The sequence below is a fragment of the Fundulus heteroclitus genome, chromosome 11 (genome assembly GCF_011125445.2).
Source record: "Fundulus heteroclitus isolate FHET01 chromosome 11, MU-UCD_Fhet_4.1, whole genome shotgun sequence".
Lineage (NCBI taxonomy): Eukaryota > Metazoa > Chordata > Actinopteri > Cyprinodontiformes > Fundulidae > Fundulus > Fundulus heteroclitus.
The window spans coordinates 1168739-1188457 of NC_046371.1; the positions used below are offsets into that span (position 1 = coordinate 1168739).

Sequence of the window (19719 nt, forward strand, 5' to 3'; positions counted from 1 at the left end):
GGCTGGCGCACCATAGGGCTCAGCCGGCGACATCGGAGCGCCGGAGGGCTCTGGCGGCAACCTGCATGCGCAGGGCAGCGACAGTCTGGCCCACCAGAGGGCTCAGCCGGCGACATGGGTGCGCCGGAGGGCTCTGGCAGCGACCTGCACGCGCCTAAACAGGGGAACAACACAGATACACTAGGGCAAGACAGAACAAAACAACTACGGAAGGGAACTAAACTAACCTAAACAGGGCAAAACATACAACGAAAACAGGAGAAGGGTGTAGGGACCTAGAAAGCGCAGGGACCTAGAGAACGCAGGGACCTTTAAGAGCGCTGGACTCCATCCAACGCAGGAACCCATACAGCGCAGGAACCCAGATGGCGCAGGAACCCTGACACCTAAATACTAAAGGGGGGAAAAATAAGGACAAAACAAAACTAAAAATAAGAAAAAAAACAAAAACAAATACAGAACAAGACTAGAACTACAGGGCTAGGACAGAAACTACAGAGGCTAGACTGGAATTACAGGGGCTAGACTGAAACTACGGGGGCTAGACAGGGACTACAGGGTCAAGACAGGGACTACAGAGCTAACGAAACTACAGGGCTGACGAAACTACAGGGTCTCAAACTGAAAAATCAAAACAAGACTGGTAAACTAGGAAAGGAACCAAAAGCTAAAGCAAAAACTATGAAACGAAACAGAACAGGGAGATGAGGGCAAGTACGACTAAATTAATGAAAAACTAGATAACTAAAGCTAGAAATCTGTACAGAAGCAAGCAAGAAGTCTAAAATAAAAAACTGGAACTCAAAAACAAAACTCAGAAGACTAAGGCGAACCTAGAACACTAAATCAGGGCCATGGCTAAAACAAGAAGACGGAGAACAAAACCCGAACTAGCTGACTAAGAAAACCAAAAACTAGACTACTAAAAAAAACCCGAACGACTAGAGTAAACCTGGGACACAAAAACCCGGACAAAACCAACAAAATAAAACACAATACTCAAAAGCAACATAAATCTCAAAAAATCCTAAGTAAAGCAAAAACTAAGGTTGAGCCAAAACAAAGAACAGAAGGCGGAAATAAATCTTCTAAAACAATAAAAAATATACAAAAAGACTAGAAACTAAAGCAGATCTAGAACACAACACCAAAAAATAACTCCAAACAAAAACCAGAAGGCGCTGGGCAGCAAAGTCTGAATCTGCTGGGCAGCAGCAAAAGTTAACGCTGGGCAGCGACGACGAGGAGCGCCGTCTTTAACGGCTGCGCAGCGTAGGAGGCGGAACTTGCAAAAAACGAACCAGGAAACAGAGTCAGAAGCGGGGCGTCGCGGATGCGACCTCGGCAGACGAACCAGAAGCGTAACGTCGCAATCCAGCGACCATGGCGAAACAGAGGCAAGGCGTCGCCGCACGGCGACCCAGGCGAGGCGAGACGGAAGCGTGGCGTCGCAACTTTGCGACCCAGGCGAGACGAACCGGAGGCGAGGCAGATCCTACCAGCTTCTACACCAGGCTCTGTGCGTGCTCGGGTTCATCCCTTGGCCGGTCCATAATGTTATGATATATTTTTCTGGGATGAACCCGGACACAGCACGCACACACAGAGTCAGTTCTTATGAGTGAGTTTTATTGAATAGTTTGGAAGATGGAGGATGAGACCAGAGTCTTTCAACGGACGGAGGTGAAGGGTGTAGAAGCTGGCTGGCACGAGGAGTGTGGAGAGACTGACCGGGAGGAACTCTGGAGCCGAACACTGGAGAGCAGGACATTTGAGCAGAGCCGTGGAGCGCAGAGCATCAGAGCCGAGCAGAGCAGTGGCGAGCAGAACGTCAGAGCCGAGCAGAGCATCGGAGCCGAGCATCAGAGCCGAGCAGAGGCGAGCAGAACGTCAGAGTCGAGCAGTGGCGAGCAGATCATCAGAGCCGAGCAGAGGCGAGCAGAGCATCGGAGCCGAGCAGAGCATCAGAGCCGAGCAGAGCCGAGCAGATCATCAGAGCCGAGTAGAGGCGAGCAGATCATCAGAGCCGAGTAGAGGCGAGCAGAACGTCAGAGCCGAGCAGTGGCGAGCAGAGCATCAGAGCTGAGCAGAGGCGAGCAGAACCTCAGAGCCGAGTAGTGGAGCACAGGACGTCCGAGCCGTGCAGTGGAGGGCTGAACGTCCGAGCCGAGCGGTGGAGGTCTGAACGTCTGAGCCGAGCGGTGGAGGTCTGAACGTCTGAGCCGAGCGGTGGAGGTCTGAACGTCTGAGCTGAATACTGGAGGAAACAAAACTGTCGGAAAGTCTATGGGCTGACTGTAACATGACCAGGTGAACGGAGTCTTCAGGCTGACGGGTACGAACGGAGCTGACAAGAAAAACTGGCAGGGACTGAGCGGGAGTGAACGCTATGGACCGGCGACGGGAACAGAAAGAGGTGAGTCTGATAAAGCGGTGGGAACAGGTGGAAGCAGTTGTGGGTTAATTGCAGCCTGCCAGGTGAAACTGATCAGGCTGCGCAGGAACAAGAGAGAGGGAGAGAGGCTCAGCATGCAGCCAATAAGCTGCATCCTGACAGAACCAACCAGTCACTCAGCTGTTTCAACAGGATTTACTACGAAAAACTCCAACATCATCACCTCATCAGTTTATCTAGAGACACATAAATGGTGAATGGCTTATATTTGTACAGCACTTTAATAAGGAGCTGCTGCTCTGGTAAATCTAAATAAACTTGAATATTAATTAATCATAATTCAAAACTAAATATGGAAAAAAGGAAAATAAGGAAAAAGTGAGGCAGGAAATGAAACAAGAAAAACAGTGAAAACCAAAACCTCGAGAGGATTGGCAGCTGGAGTCAAGGGTTCAAGCAGTGGCGGCTGGCCAGTAGGGGGCGCTCGGGCGCCGCCCCCTTTAAATCGTTTAGATAATAAATGATTTCTGAACTGCAAAGTACTGTAATGTATTTATTCATACTGTGTGTCCAATAGACATGTTAGAATTTATTAAAATAGTAAATACATAATTATATTTAATTGCTCACATTGTGCACACTTCCTCCTTTCCTATGTGCAGGGCGCCGGTCTAATGGGAGTGAATGTAGGCGCAGCATCTTGGGCAAGCACGTGATCTGAGGCTGACTTTTAATTGGTTATCTAGGGTTTTGCATAGGGGCGCACCGCTCTGCGTCCCGGACACACCTATTCTGTTGTGTCATTACTGGTAGAGTGTCAGTACTAGCTAATTTTTTTAAAAACATTGTGTGATTGGACAATCCCCGATTCTACTCAGCTCAGCTGCAGTTCGTTAGGTTGATTCACGTTTAAGTTTGCAAAGTGGAGTAGTTTCAAAATGAGAGAAACTTCTGTTTTGCCTTTACAAAAAAATGCTTTTACAAAGCGTTCACTTGAAGAAAAAAACTGTATAAAGGAGCTTGGACCGGATCGTCTTAATTTACAAATTCAGCAGCAGGCAAGTGATCTCTCCACTCCATGGTTGGAAAAGCAGTGTAGCTAGTAGTCAGCCAGTGAAGAGGCGTTGGACACTCAGTGTAGAAGACCATGAAAGGATTGCTGCAGAGGTGAGTTGTTGTGGAAAATCACTGTTACACTGGTTTATAGTAATGTTATTTAATATATTAGGAAGATGTGCGTTGTAGTTAGAAATACCTTTAGTTGTGTCTATGCTGTGTAGGTATGTTGATGTAATGTTTGTCAGCAAGATATTTTATTATTTAAGTTGTACTGAAGTTTATGGGTAATGGGGAATAAAACATTTAGTTACTGAATTTTGTATAATCTTGTCCCACAAAAATGCTGTAACACATTTCATAACACAGCCTTAAAAAATGGCAGCAAATGTTATTAAAATCAGGAAAACGATCTAGAAGAAGTCTTTTCAGAAACTGTCACGCTCTTGAAGATCTTCATCACCACACCCATGACCACAGCTGAAAGCTGAAAGGTGCTTTTCAACTCTGAAAAGAATCAAGACTTTTCTGAGAAACTCAATGACTCAGGACAGGCTGAATGCATTGGCCATGTTGTCAATGGAGAAAAGACTAGTAACAGAGATGACTGACTTTAACAAGAATATAATTGAGAAATTTGCTGGGCAGAAGGAAAGGAGGGCAAAATTCATGTTCAAATAGTGCTATTTTTTAAGATTTGCTTTGTTTGTTTTTCATTTGTTTGTTTGTGTGCGCCCCCCTCAGTTTTTTTTAGCACCAGCCGCCACTGGGTTCAAGAGCTCCTGAGGTTAAAAATCCATGCAAAGGTTTGTGGAGGTTGCCACAGTTTGGACTGCAGCTGGAGGCGGAGCTTCATGAACCTCCACATCCAAACGGATCCAGGACATGAGCTCCAGAGGCGTCATTCCTGGTGTTAAACCAGGACCGAACCCCAACCTGCTGCCCGGATAAGTGATATAGATGATAGAGGGATGGACTTGGTACCAACCCACATAGCCAAAGGTACCAATACCTGCTCCAATCACCTCAGTAACACCTGTGAACTGGCCTGAACAGAACCCCATAGAGAATCTATGGGTTATTGTCCAGAGGAAGACGAGAGACACCAGAACCAACAATGCAGATGACCTCCAGACCGTTATCAAAGCAACCTGGGCCTCCAGAACACCTCAGCAGAACAACGGGCGGGTCTGCTCCATGTCACGATGAACTGATGTAAAATGAAGCCCAGACCCAGTACTGAGAGCAGATGCTATTCAGAACATGGATTAAAATCTTTTTCATTGGTATAATTTTCATGACCTGTGAGCCATAATTATCTTATCTCTTATCTTAATTATAAGAAATAAGCTCTTTAAATGCAGAACATTATTGTGTGAATCCATGTCTGAGTTTCACTTGTTGAACTGAATTACTAAAATAAATCAATGTTCAGATGTACAGAGATGGACCCGATATGAACTTCAGAGTGTTTGTCTGAAACATTTTATCTTTAAATCCAGTAAATCTGATGACCTTGTGGGAATTCGACCATTTCTTTCTGCTTTTATAACAGAATAATTTCATGAATCAGAAACTCACCACTTTAACCTTTAAATCAAATGTGGAAAAGCTACAGCAAACATTGAAGGTCATCTCATCTTCTCTCCTTTCTGTTTCTGCAAAGGCAGCAAAGCTGCAGCTTGTGGTTAACTCGTCACCTTCTTGGTGGTCTCAGTGTGCTGCAGGTCTCATCTAGCATTTAAACTGTGACATTTTAAAAACCCGTTTGCTTCAGCTGAATGCTGATGCCCGGACCGGCTCAGAGTCAGAGAGAAAACCTTTGAGGTTTCTGTTTTCTGCAGAAAAGGAAATCTCTAATTCTGTAAACTTCAGTCACAAAAGGGTCGGAATCATACAGACAAAAGATGCTGCTGCAGAGATTTGATATATTGTTTTAAATTTTCCATACAGTGGAACATAACTTGACCTCTGTTAATGGTTGCCAATTCACTTAAAACCCATATACAGCCAATGTGTTGCATGTAAACAACAAATGTAAATAGATTCAGGCAGTACTGGGTCAAGGTTTGATCTGGAAGCAGCCAAAGGAAAACCTTTAACAGAACCAATGAAGATCTGGAGAGCAAAAAGAAAGAGGGTAGAAGATTATTCTACTTCCAGTTCTCACAGCAGCAGCTGAGCGAGGTTAAATGACACCTGGCTACGCTGAACTGAAATCTGCTGTGAGGTTTGTGGTTTCAGGCAATTTCTCTGATCTCCGAATTTCGTTCTGAACCAACTCAGGCGCCACTGCGGTTTGACGATGATGCTCAGATGAAGATGCTCAGTTTCCAGATAGAGAAACTGTGATGAAGAGTCATGAATCATCAGCAGTTAGTCTGCAGTTTGGTTTAAAGAACCACCAACGTCTTACCAACAGAAACCGTTTGTAAAAATGCACCAGGACAAATGATTCAGACAGACGGAGAAACTTAACTACACTCACAGTTTGAGCTGCCTCCATCTTCTGGCTGCGAAGACAGGAAAACATCAGGAATCACATTTAAAACATGGTTTATTCATCAATGAAAAGCCAAAAAAAAAGAAATTACACCCTCTGTCAGCTCAAGCATTTCACCTTAAACCAATTTGATCTTTATCAGATTTTTAAATTACAGAAATTTAAGCGTAAAACTAGGGCTGTCAAACGATAACTTTTTTTTAATCGCGATTAATCACATTATTTCAATAGTTAACTCTCGAGATTAATCGCAAATTAATCCCATATTTTATCTTTTTATTTCTGAACGTGTAAAAGCCTGTTTGGGCATTTTAATATGCAATTTTGCAATAAATTACACTAGTAAAAAACATGCTTGGACAAAAAATATTTTTATTTTTTATTTTCAAGCACTTTTCAGAATTGGAATGAAAACATCCTGGTGCCATATAATGTTAACTCTGGCCTATAATGCTTAAATCACTCATCATAAAGCCCTAAGCCCAACAAATTTGGAATATTGGATTTGCCATGTGTATTTGGATTATGACTCCCTTATTAATAAAACTCCCCTGGATGTTATGGTGAGAGAGCTCAGAACTACCCCCCGCTCCCTCCTCCCCCACGGACATCATGCTTCTGAACTTTGGGCTGGTGATAACATCAAGGACAATGGCCTCTAAAGAGCATTCAGGGAAACAACTCTCACCCAAACACACAACTGATGCCCACAACGACACACGAACTTCATGCGACTAGTCTCCAATGTAAACCCCCTGCATAACTGTTGTCTCGTCATATGTGCTTTTCTCGTGCGAGTTTTTTGATATCTCAAACTGTATCCTGGAATAGGATAAAGTGTGAAATATGTATTTTTTCCCCTCTCCCTCCCCAAATGTGTCTCCTATCTTTCCACAGAGTTAAAGGCAGCGCCCTAAGGAAACCGCGTCAGGCGGGGTCCTCGGCAGCAAGGCCTCAGTCAATCTTTCCTCCGAAACGTTTGTGATGTATGTGATTGGACGGACTGGAACTGTAAACTCCTTCTGGGATTATTAAAGTATTTCTGATTCTGATGTTTACACAATGTGGAAAAAATGTGGAAATAAATAAATATTTCATGACAAACTATATTTTTTGCCTCTTAAACAAAGATGGACATGGTATTAAGCATTTACAAAGTAATACTAATTTTACATTTTAATAAAGTCACACGTTTTATTAATTTTTTCACTCTCACACACACACACACACACACACACACACACACACACACACACACACACACACACACACACACACACACACGCACACACACACATCTAATCCTAAACTTTCACACCAACAACAATAATTTCCTGGTATATTTTTGCATGTTGTCTATATATACACATTCATACAGTTTAAAGCCTGGAAAAAGTTTTAAATTTCCAGGTCATTCCAGATTCTTACACTTTGCTTGCAACTGGGGCAGGAGCTTAATACCAGTTATTGCACCGTAAACTGCAGAAAATAAGGGCAGAGCTGCTCCCTCTGCTCCTATGTCAGGATGTGCTCCAGCGCGTTATGAGGTGGAGGGATATTTCAGCTGGTTATACTCACTGTGTCTGACGGCAGCGTCACTTATTTTAGAGCCCAAATAAACGACTTCACTTTCAGAAACAATCCCAAAAACTGCAACCAGCAACTCATGAAATTTACAAGCGACTTTAGAAAAGAGAAGCCCAAAGTCGCATGAAATAAGCGGACTTGGCAACAGTGAGCGTGGATCTGTTTTGATACCGTCTCTAGCGTTCTTGGAACTACAGACAGCGCTGCGGGGAAAAAAGCCCTCAAAAACATCAACGCGTGTTAAAAAAATGTCGCCGTTATGGTCTAACAAAGTTAACGCGTTAATAACACGTTAAAACTGACAGCCCTACGTAAAACACATCAGATTCTAACTTTGACCTTTGAACCCTTCCTAGGTTGATGAAGAGTAAAAGTTGCTGCTCTAATATCATTGCTGTTGTCTTTCCATCCTGGTGTTGTGTTAAACCCCACAGCTGTATCCTTCAGAGCAGAAAACCTCCTACTTTTACAGAGTTGCTCACTCTGATCAACATCTGGCTGCTAATTAAAGCAGTGAGGATAAAAAATTATATTTTCATGACATAATAACATTAATAAAACTTCATTATTCTGACTCCAGAGTGGCTGAGTCTTTATGAGGAAGTTTAAGTCCTGCTGTGATGTTTCACAGGAAACTCAATGATTCAGCTGCTCCACAGTTTAACCAAACTGATTAGCAGTCATTTCAAGTCATTTCCCTTCAAAACTTCACACATTTTCACCATTTGTACTTGAAAGACATTCTTGTTGCTGTTGAATCAGTCAGAGCAAACTCACCCATAATGAAGAGTCCAGCTGAAGAGACCAGAACCACGAAGAGGAACAGAACACACACCAGAACCACCACCAGATTGCTGCCTTCCTGCTGACGCTGCAAAACAGAGACATGAAGCGTCCATCAGCTCAGGTCCTTCAGAGATCTGCTCAGTTATTGCTCAGAAAGACGCTGCAGGTTGTTCAGCTGCTCCTCTGTGAAATAAATCCTCCCAACAAACTGAACTGAATCCATGAATGAAGACAGAAGCCAGAACTGAACTAAAGGAATAATATGGCAACACATTTTCATTTTAATGCAGGTTAATGCAGCCACACATCAGAGGATCTGTAGAGTTAAACCAGCAACCAAATGTTTTAATATTTGTCTGATTTATAAACGCTGATTAAAACATCCTGACCGGCTGCCCTCTGACTACCACAGTTACAAAACCATTTAAAGCTCTACTTTCTACATGCAAACACATGTTTTTATTTGCTGGGTTCAGAGTAGCAGCAGCTACATGTAATTTTTATTTTAGATGCACTCCTACAACTGTGTCTGTAAAACAAACAGGTTTTATCACAGCTTCCTGTTGTTGATGCGAGGAGCGGCCATATTGGATCCGATAATCGGCCCTAAAAATTTTGTCTGACTTTCTTTTTGTCTGAGTGGAAAGTCTGACTATAGCGGCTGTTACGGTTAATTTTTCTCATTGGAAGCCGGGATTTCCGACTTCTGACTGCAAATATAACGCAGCATAACTCTAAGGCACAGGTGTCAAACTCAAGGCCCGCGGGCCAAATCCGGCCCGTCAAGGTAAATTATCCGGCCCTAAAGAGCCAGAAAAAAAGGCATATATCCTTTTAAAGTGCATAAAGTATCTAAAACTGTGCCTCCTGTAAGTGTAACTCACCCCAATATCAACTTCTTTTTGCAGATAAACTGTATAAACTGGGCCTAAGGGTGCTACTTTTATGCTACTGTGCATTTTGTATACTACTATGTGAACTGGAATGAAAATTATGAAATGAAAAGTAGGGCTGCACAGTGGCGCAGTGGGTAGCGTTGTTGCCTTGCAGCAAGAAGGTCCTGGGTTCGAGTACACCCCTGGGTCTTTCTGCATGGAGTTTGCATGTTCTCCCTGTGCATGCGTGGGTTCTCTCCCGGTACTCCGGCTTCCTCCCACAGTCCAAAAACATGACTGTTAGGTTAATTGGCTTCTCCAAATTGTCCTTAGGTGTGAATGGTTGTTTGTCCTGTTTGTCTCTCTGTGTTGCCCTGCGACAGACTGGCGACCTGTCCAGGGTGTACCCCGCCTCTCGCCCATTGACAGCTGGAGATAGGCACCAGCAACCCCCGCGACCCCATGAGGGATTAAGCGGTATGGAAAATGGATGGATGGATGGATGGATGGATGGAAAAGTATCGTCTCTACACATGCAACCGGCCCTTTTAATGACTTCATGATGCCAAAGTGGCCCCATATAGAAATTAGTTTGACACCCCTGCTCTAAGGTTTTAACATGGAGCGCAAAGCATTCTCATTAGTTGCTGCTCCCTGTGGCCCCGCCCTTTAGCGTTAACTTCTAGTTTTGATGCTCGCACCAAAGTAATTGTGAAACATTCAAATCCTACCAATCTGAGCCCCAGAATGTGTTTTAAAGTAACGTTTTATCGCAAAATTGTTGTTTTAAAACAAAATAAAACAACAACACTGTAATGTGTATCTAAACGTGACAACGTGTTATGGGAGATTGGAAAGTTCCAGAGTGTTAGTAGGGTTAAAGTAAAAACAACTGGACTTTTGCTGAACTTGGTTTAGTTAAACTTGGCCCTATGTTTCACCCTCCTAATGATATAAAGGGTGATTAATGTTTGGCTATTTCCTGTTTTTCACAGTAGAACAGTTTTAGAAGCATTCGGTCCAGGAATGATAAGAAACATCTGGTGTGATATGTGACTGGAACACCCCAGCAACACATCCATGTAAATTAAACCTTATAAAAAGGCTCAAGACTTGTAATGTGGGGGACTCTGTGGAATGGAAGTGTGAATGTGCAACTTGTATTTTTATGAATAAAGGTCTCCTGTTGGTCTTAGTCAGTAGAGAAGTTGTGTTCCAGCCTAAAGGTTGAGAGATCTGTGTCGATGTATGAAAGTCTGTTTCTTAGAACGTCTCCAGTTAAACTGAAATAAACGTCTGTTTATGTTCAGACCCTTTAGATTTACTGGAAGAGAGTTTGTTGACAGAACAACGTGGTTCTGATCCGCCTCTCTGGCTGAGAAAAAACAAACCGGTTCTTAGAACAGGCTCTATAAACAGCCTTGGTTTAAAACTGGAGCTGGTTTGATGAATAAACCCTCACCATGTGTGGACCGGGACCGTGGTAGAACCTCCATCCTAAAGGTGGCGCCAGAGGCAGATTTGCTGCCATTAGCTATTCTACCTCCGTTCTCTCTGAGACAACAGAAAACTGATCTAACGGTGAGAAAAGTCAAAATGTTGGTTTCAGTCTGAGGTAGAGCAGCAGAACGTTGTCACCACTGAACGAACAGGAAAACATTATGGCTGCTGTGATGTTTATCTGACATCCAGGTTGTAATTGTTCATTACATCAGATGTTCACACATTGTGCAACACTTCAGACATCAGTAAAGGTGTCGGGCTTTACTGGCAGTTCTGTTTCTGAGGCCAACGTCATGGTTCCCTCACCTCAGCTGTGGTGCTGCTGTCAGTGCAGGAAGTCAGGAGGTTCTCTGTGGTCATGAGATCTGCTGGATGAGGAAATGAAAGAGGAGGTTTTAGAACAGCTGCATCAGCACCACCATGACAGAGAGGAGGCAACGAGTGGTTCATGCAGAAACAAACAGGACAAACATGATCTAATGTTTGCTTCCCAGAATCAGTGTTCTGTTTTAAAAACGGTCAAATATGAACAATTTTCACACTTTCCTCAGACTGAACCAAGCTGGACACTGAGCTCTGCTGTAAACACCCAGAGTTCAGCTGGTTCTCTGATAAAATCCTTCATCGGTTCCGTCTGCTTTGGTTCTGAGCGGTGGAGGAACTCTTTGTACCTGTGGTCCCAGCAGAATCTGGTCTCTCTGTGGGCGTCTGCGTCTCTGGTGGAGGTGATGGAGGCAGACCTGGAGACGAACACAGTAGAACCTCGTCAGCGTGAATTATAAGGGCTCTGTCTCAATCACAGCAAACTTTGTCCCAAATGCTGCTCTTCTCAGCAGTCTTCATTCATCTCTGACAAATCCCAAAGTTAGAAAAGTACAAACTATGATTCCCAAAGAGCTGCTGGTTTAAAATCTGGGAGGTGTGGACTGAAGATCTAATTTCAAACTGGTTCTTTACCAGGTTGTCTGTCGATCCAACACTGGTTCATCTGCATGAATGGGTCCAGTTTCCAGATGTTCTGATAGTTTTTAACTAAGAAATTAAAGTTTTATTAAAGCTGCCTTTATGGACCCAAACATCTCTTCCTGTTGCCACATCTCACTGCTGGTAGTTCCTGAAAGGGCCAGTACCAGTTCTATAGGGGCCCATGTAGAATCGGACATGACTTTTAATCAATTAAGTGAAGATGTGTGCTAGCACAGAAATTAACTGATTGGTCCCTTGGACCAACTTAATTTTTTACTTTACAGTTTTACTTTAACAATTATTTAAAAATCAAGGTATTTCACTTTTATCTTATGTTGTTATGAAGCAGGATTACAGTTTTCTTCTGTTAGATCAGGGTCTGACAGAAGACAAGGGTCTCTTTTACTCCCTTATAATAAAAACCATGAAATGTTGGCCTGTTGTTTATTGAAATCTATTGTTCTGTGGCCCCAATAAAGAAAAACAGCCCCCTCCAATAAGTTAGGTCTAAAGCCGCCACTGCTGCCTGGATGTTTTCAGTGCATTTCTTGAATTTGGTATTGTTGATGGTCAATGCAGCCAGTAGAGGGTAATTCTGAGGTCGGTTCTTGATTTAGAGTAAAAGAACAAACATTTGCCCCTCAGTAGACGGGTGTTCTGTGCAGACATGAAATACATCTCGCTAGGCTAAAAGGCGAGTGGTCCTCCCTGTGAGGTCAGTGCAGGTAAAGAAAAGGGCAGGAGAGACGCCGACTAAGGGTCTTTATGGGATGGCGGCTCCGAGATCCCGAAAGTGGGAGAGAGAGAGAGAGAGAGAGAGAGAGAGAGAGAGAGAGCGAAGAACAAGAAGTATGGAAAATAATTCTAACTCAGCCGATCGGAGTGGATCATTTCTCACCAAACCAAAACAGCAAAAATAACTTATAACGCATGTATGCATTGGAAATATTAAGTACAACAAACTCCCTCTGGAGTACCCAAACACAAAAACTATTCCCAGGCACAAAATAACACCTTATGGGTGGAAAAAGAGGAAAAACAAGGAAAGCCTTTATGTGGTGTTGATCCAACAAAGGAGATGCTGCACTGCTCTGCATCCGTCGATCTCAGCCGGAGTCTTGCGTGAGATTAGCAAAGTTCACTGAGGGGTAAAAAACATAAATCCTCTGGGCGCTCCTCTGACGATTTGTTTGGCCATAACAAAACGAGCGGATCTTGTCAGTCCCTGGATGATGGATCTTCCAGTTGGATCAAAAATTAATTAACGATAATTTTAAAGTCAAGATGTCCCTGATTAAATGATTAAAGTGATGCAGCAAAGCTTGAGCGAGCCTAGGATCGAATCATGGACAGATATTCAGCTGAACGTCTTCTCAACACAGCGCCGCTGCATGAAAGAAGAAAAGAATATGGTCCGGTGTGCTTTTATCTCTGGCCAGTCCTCATCCCGATGGTGACGGAGATAAGGTCTCCATCAGGGCGGTTGTCCCAACTGTGTAACATGCTGGTAGTTGCAGTTTGTCACATCAAAATGGCATAACATTCTCTATAAACAAGTAATACAGAAAATATCTGGTTCTTTGATCCAAAGATCGTTGATCTCCAGCCATCTTTGGACGAGAGGCTTGGTCTCTTGGACAGGTCTCCAGTCCATCACAGAACAATACAGAGACATGCTGGACAAACAGCAACGCACACATCTGAGGTCAATTTAGAGACACCAATTAAGTCATGTTTGTGAACTGCAGGAGGAAGTCGGAGTACCCAGAGAGAATCCATGCATGCACAGGGAGAACATGCAGAGAGACCTCAGACTGAGCTTGAACCCGTTCAATGTACGGAAAACATTGAGCCAGATTAAACCAACATATGGGAAACAACCTTTGTTTCACGTTTAGTTCATTTTAGGCTAATAAATAGACAGATTTATGGAAAAAGTAGTTACAACAAAAATGTTTAAGAGTTGACTGATTCATGATTTGTTGAATAATTAGTTGATAGATCAATTTGGAAAAAAACCCAAACTAAAAACAGAAATGTTTTCAGTCACTTAGCAATAACTTAACTCCTCAAGGGTCCAGCAGCCCGCTGTGTGACCAGAACTACGTGAGTTTTCTTTCAGAACATCACCATTTAAAACTAAATAATAAATCTTAACACACAATGGAAAACGTACTGATGTACTGACAGAAAATCCTCTACAGAGAAGTTTGCTTTAGTGTGATTGTTATCAGATTTAAACGTGCCGTAGACAGAACTGCTATCTGATGCCTCGTCTGATATCTGAGTCCACATCTTCAGCGCTCAACGTACAATTACACAAAACAAACAGAAACTTCAAACTAGAGAAAAAAGGGACATTTCCTTTGTAAGCCTACTTCAGTAAGTTTAAAGTAGTTGCAGTAAAAACAGGTTTGCAGCTCAAGTTAAACATGTTTCACGTTTACAAAGAGTTGAAGAGCTGCAGCTAATTCAGTTCAAATAAGAAATTTACAGTATTTTAAGGTGCTTGTCCAGTGTTTGAGGAACTGGTTTTGGAAACTAAAAATCAGTATTTTCTCACCTCTCTCAACAGTCAAGTCAACATGATGTTTCAGATCATTGAACGGTCCAGGTATCGCCACTCTGCATCCGTATGTTCCAGCATCTTCCTCTCTGAGGTTCTGGATCGTCAGAGAAACGTCTCCTTCATCCAGTCGACCCAGTAGCTGATACCTGCTGGAATCTCTGGTCTCTTCTTTATATTCACCTGTACCAATGAGCTGATTGCTGCAGCCATTTAGCGGTAACTCCCCTCGACCCCAGCAAATACCCAACACTCCATAGTATTTTATATTATATCTACATCTCAGAGTCACATCCTGACCTGTCTGACCAACAACGCTGATGTTGTCACATCCTGACACTGAAAAACAGAAAATAAATAGTTAGAGGTCACAGATTTTACTTCCAGCAACTAAAATCTAAATTCAAATCATTTACATCTCTCGCTCAATAACACCATCTTTGGCTCATGTTAACAGCCTGAATGAAGCCAGTTTATTACATTTAGGCTGTTTAATGTGATTTTATGCTCCCTGTTTTGGCCACGATTGACTTCAACAACCTATGAACTCTGAAAGGAAAGAACTGGAGCTGAAACTAAAGCAGCAGAGCTTCTCTAATCAGATCTGATATTTATCTCCAGTTGCTGTTGTTCTCTGAAAGAATCTTGTTTCTTATCGAGCCTTAAGATTCAGAACCTGCAGAGACTGATGGGTTTCCTTCATTTATAACAACCTAAAACTACAACCAAGGGACCTCAAACATCTGAAATAAAAACACAGAAAAATCTCCATGTTCAGCAAAGCTCTTCCTTTAAACCATGCAGAAATAGGCAGCTCTGTAATAGAACTATAACTGGAAGCAGAGTCTGTAAAGGTTATCACAACTAAAAGTTATTTTTTACTGTTATCCACAAAAACAGCAACTAGAATGCAGCATAAAGTACCTGTGAGGAGCAGCAGCAGCAGCAGGACCTTCATGATGAACAGACTCTCATCACTCAGCAGCACCTTTCCACTCCTAGCTGCAAACACAAACTACATCACATGAGGCGGGGTGACGAGAGCTGCAACCTCACAGTGGTCTGAGAGGAAGTAGAGAAACTGAGGGACGGTGAGAGGAAGCCTTCATCTTTGTTTCTACTACACAGCTTCTAGCTGCAGAAGCATTAAGCCAAGCCAGCATCTGTTCCTGTTTAAACCACAGAGATGCTTCACTTTCATCACATCCTTTACTAATAAATACCTGGAGGACAGAAACAGCTTTAAGCTCAGAGTGGGTCTCTCCTCACAGTGTCTGAACATTTCTCTGCAGTTTCCACTTTTAATATCAGTGGCTGGCTTTTAACAAAACGCTGAAGGAAATCATAAACACAGTTTACAACTTTATAGTCAAAATATTGATGCAACATTACCTCTTTCTGAATCAGAGAACTGTTTGCAGGACCTGTATCACATTTAATTTTGTCATTGTGTATCATTGTGTTGGTTTCTGTGGGTTCAGGACTTTCTGTTCAAAAGCTTCCTGTATCTGAACCTCACACTTTGAGTTCACAGCATTTTTTCCCTCCTCCAACACTTTTAAACAGCAGCTGAACTCATTTCTGCAGAAACACCCTGTAGCCTGGACCTGTGTGAAGAGAAGTAAAGAAAATGATAAAATCTGTGTTTTTTTTCTTCAGTTTCAGCTGAAGTTTCCTCCTCATGCAAACTGCCCAGCAGAGTGGAAGCAGACAGATATGGGATCTGACATACACAGAAATATCTTAAAGATGGTCAGAGAAGTTCACTTTAATCACATTTCCAGCTCTCACTGCCTCCCAAATCTAGAAACATGGAATAGACAGTTTTCAATTCGTTAGACTCATAGCATAATTGCCTGAGTAACATTTGAACATTTTTGGACATTCAACAAAAACAAACACTTTTTTTCTGCAAGCACATTACATTTTTATTGAAACTGTAACAATAAGCCCAAACAGTACATAAGCAATTGTGCTATGAGGTTAACAAATTGAAAACAGCGGCTGTTTGTCCTTCGCACTCGGCTAGAGCGGTTCGCAGCCGAGTGCGAAGCGGCCGGGATGAGGATCAGTTCCTCCAAATCCGAGACCTAACTAGGACCTAACCGGTCCCCAATTATAGCCCTAAACCTAACCGGTCCCCAATCATAGCCCTAAACCTAACCGGTCCCAGATTTAAGCCCTAGACCTAACCGGTCCCCAATTATAGCCCTAAACCTCACCGGTCCCAGATTAAACCCCTAGACCTAATCGGTCCCCAATTATAGCCCGTAACCTCACCGGTCCCAGATTAAACCCCTAGACCTAATCGGTCCCCAATTATAGCCCTAAACCTCACCGGTCCCAGATTAAACCCCTAGACCTAATCGGTCCCCAATTATAGCCCGTAACCTAACCGGTCCCAGATTAAAGCCCTAGACCTAACCGGTCCCCAATCATAGCCCTAAATCTAACCGGTCCCAGATTAAAGCCCTAGACCTAATCGGTCCCCAATTATAGCCCGTAACCTAACCGGTCCCAGATTAAAGCCCTAGACCTAACCGGTCCCCATTTATAGCCCTAAACCTAACCGGTCCCAGATTAAAGCCCTAGACCTAACCGGTCCCCAATTATAGCCCTTAACCGAACCGGTCCCCAATTATAGCCCTAAACCTAACCGGTCCCCAATTATAGCCCTAGACCTAACCGGTCCCCAATTATAGCCCTTAACCGAACCGGTCCCCAATCATAGCCCTAAACCTAACCGGTCCCAGATTAAGGCCCTAGACCTAACCGGTCCCCAATTATAGCCCTAAACCTAACCGGTCCCCAATTATAGCCCTAGACCTAACCGGTCCCCAATTATAGCCCTTAACCAAACCGGTCCCCAATCATAGCCCTAAACCTAACCGGTCCCCAATTATAGCCCGAAACCTAACCGGTCCCAGATTAAAGCCCTAGACCTAACCGGTCCCCATTTATAGCCCTAAACCTAACCGGTCCCAGATTAAAGCCCTAGACCTAACCGGTCCCCAACTATAGCCCTAAACCTAACCGGTCCCCAACTATAGCCCTTAACCGAACCATGTCCCCAATTATAGCCCTAAACCTAACACGGCCCCAATTATAGCCATAAAATATCACTCTATATTAATATTTCAATAAAAATAAACCTCTGAAGTTAATTTTCACTGGATTTAAGGTATTTAGTCAGTAAGGCTGATATTTACCAGAATAAACTCCTTTCCAAAGTTAATTCTCCCTGGAATAAAGGTATTTAGTCAATAAGGCTGATATTTACCAAAATAAAACTCCTTTCCAAAGTTAATTCTCACTGGAATAGAGATAACATTTTTCTTTCACAAATCTACTTCTACTTGGGCAGACACAAGGAGTTGAGCTCTTCAGTGACAAGCGTTGGCCTGCTCCTTGCCTTTGACTCCCTACAACAAACTTTTTCGGTCAAACGACTGATTTAGGGGGATGTCATCGAGACAGTTAACCCTAACCTAACCCCACCCCAACCCTAAATTCACACGGTCAAAATGATAAAAAAGAAATCAAAACTGTGAAATAAGTCAATAATGTATGTAATAATGAGATGGACATAATTGTGCTAACTGGGAGACATTTTCCTTTGTTTTCTTGTATTTTCAATCATTTCTTGGTTAATTCTTTTTTTTTTTCTTTTTTCTTTTATCTTTGGCATCTCCAGTGATGTAAAGTAACTACGTTCAAGGTAGTTATGCAGATAATTTGAAAGAAGGAGATGTTTTGAACAAAATTTACTAAAAGAAAAAATGTTGTTTGCTATACCTTCCCAGGGTCAGCCATCACGTTAAACTGACCAGGTTTTTACCTGCATGCCTTACCTAAATATGAACATAAATGTTTTTTCTGAGTTATTGCTTTCCAGAAACTGAATGAAGCTGAAATGCCACCTTTTTTCCAACACAAGAAAGGTGAGCAGTGAACTTTTGCAGGCGTACGATAAGAAGTCATGATCTAAAATAAGCATGCACTGATAAGCAGATATGACTAAATTATGCAAAGTTTTAACCAATTTATGCCACTGTAACAGTGTTTAATATGCAGAGGATTCCACTTATCATACATTTATTGGGTTCAAGTATAATGGGGAGAAACAGCACCCCCTACTGGTAGTTGGCAGTGATAAGTGGAGTGGACACGGGGACCTCGTTGCCAGTCGTTGAGTGACGAGCATGAGGTGCTATTCCTGTGGTGACGAGCCTGAAACCTGATTCTTTTGTATTTTCCATTTCAACACAGATAAACAACTTTTTTTCCTCATCCTGTCTCCTGGCCATCATTAAACACAAGACAGAGTGCATAAATAAAATGTAGAGAAGGAGGACTAAAAGTTACACCAGGTAATATTGAGATCTTCCAGCTGAGAAAGGTGGTGGCTTTATATGTTTGTTGGTTTACCTTTCTACTGACCAGTATTAACACTTCTATCCTACTTTCTGCTTTTTTGTTGCAAAGAAACCTGGTTACAATATAATTGGAATGTGCTAACAGATGCTGAATGGAGTACCAAACTGTGCAGCAATCACATGAGGAGCTGATCCTGGGGAAAAGAGAAAGGTAATGTCAGCAACTTCTGCCTAATCCAGTTTTTAATTAATTTTGGAAAAATATTTAGGATGTTTGCAAAGGCTGCATAAAGGTGTAACGTGGAAATGTAATGCTACAAGGTTTTAAGAGGAAAATTTGTGTTTAATTTTGTATGACTTTTTTAGAGGGATCACTGTGGTTAAAATGTTTGTGACTGTTTTACTGTAATTTTCTTTCAACGTATGTACACAAAATGATATCGCAGAGACTTCCTTTGGCAAAAATGTTGGTGAAGCGCGTTCTGCTCATCCTGGATGAGTGCTCTTGCTGGAGGGATGGTGTGCTGAGTTCGGTCTTGGGGCCATGAAATGGACTCTGAAAATGGACAACAACTGGTAGGTGACTGAAACAGAAGAGTTAAGGAACCTTCAACGGACTTGTCAGCAATAGAATCAAAGATGAGTTCGGCAAACACATCTTCTGCATTTCTGTTCAGATTTTCTTGTACACAATTAAAGACAAAACGCACATTAGAAAACACATTGATGAATGTGTAAAAGTGAATCCTTTTACAGATGCAACTTTAAGGTATAGTAACATACAACTAAATCCAGGTCCCACAAATAATATCAACAAAAGTAATGTTGCAGAAATATGTGTTGAAAAGTTGCAACAGCCCCAACTTGTGGAAACATCATGTACTGCAGTAGCGTGGACACCCACTGGCCTACTACCAGATGACTTCTTAATGAAGTTGAAGATGAACACATTGTCTGATGTAAATCCTGACATTGAGAAAACTGTAACTATCAATTCTGGTGCTGCAAATTGCCAAGGAAATCCAGAAAGTGCTCATTGTGCAGCAAATAAACAAAAGGAGCTAAAATATTTTCAAACTGTAAACCATGCAAAAGAAATCTGGGAT

General features: G+C 42.5%; 1 protein-coding gene across 1 annotated transcript in view; it reads right to left on the bottom strand.

The window, feature by feature from the left end:
• Positions 1 to 15227, bottom strand: part of LOC110367374 (hepatitis A virus cellular receptor 1 homolog) — a 41956-nt gene extending 26729 nt beyond the window's left edge. The window contains exons 1-6 of the mRNA XM_036142697.1: positions 15162 to 15227; positions 14235 to 14576; positions 11377 to 11445; positions 11012 to 11073; positions 8319 to 8412; positions 5940 to 5964 (exon numbers count right to left, since the gene is read on the bottom strand). Of these exons, the coding sequence (XP_035998590.1) occupies positions 5940 to 5964; positions 8319 to 8412; positions 11012 to 11073; positions 11377 to 11445; positions 14235 to 14576; positions 15162 to 15195 (626 nt within the window). The 5' untranslated portion in view covers positions 15196 to 15227. The remainder of the gene's footprint in view (positions 1 to 5939; positions 5965 to 8318; positions 8413 to 11011; positions 11074 to 11376; positions 11446 to 14234; positions 14577 to 15161) is intronic.
• Between the last annotated feature and the right edge of the window lie 4492 nt (positions 15228 to 19719).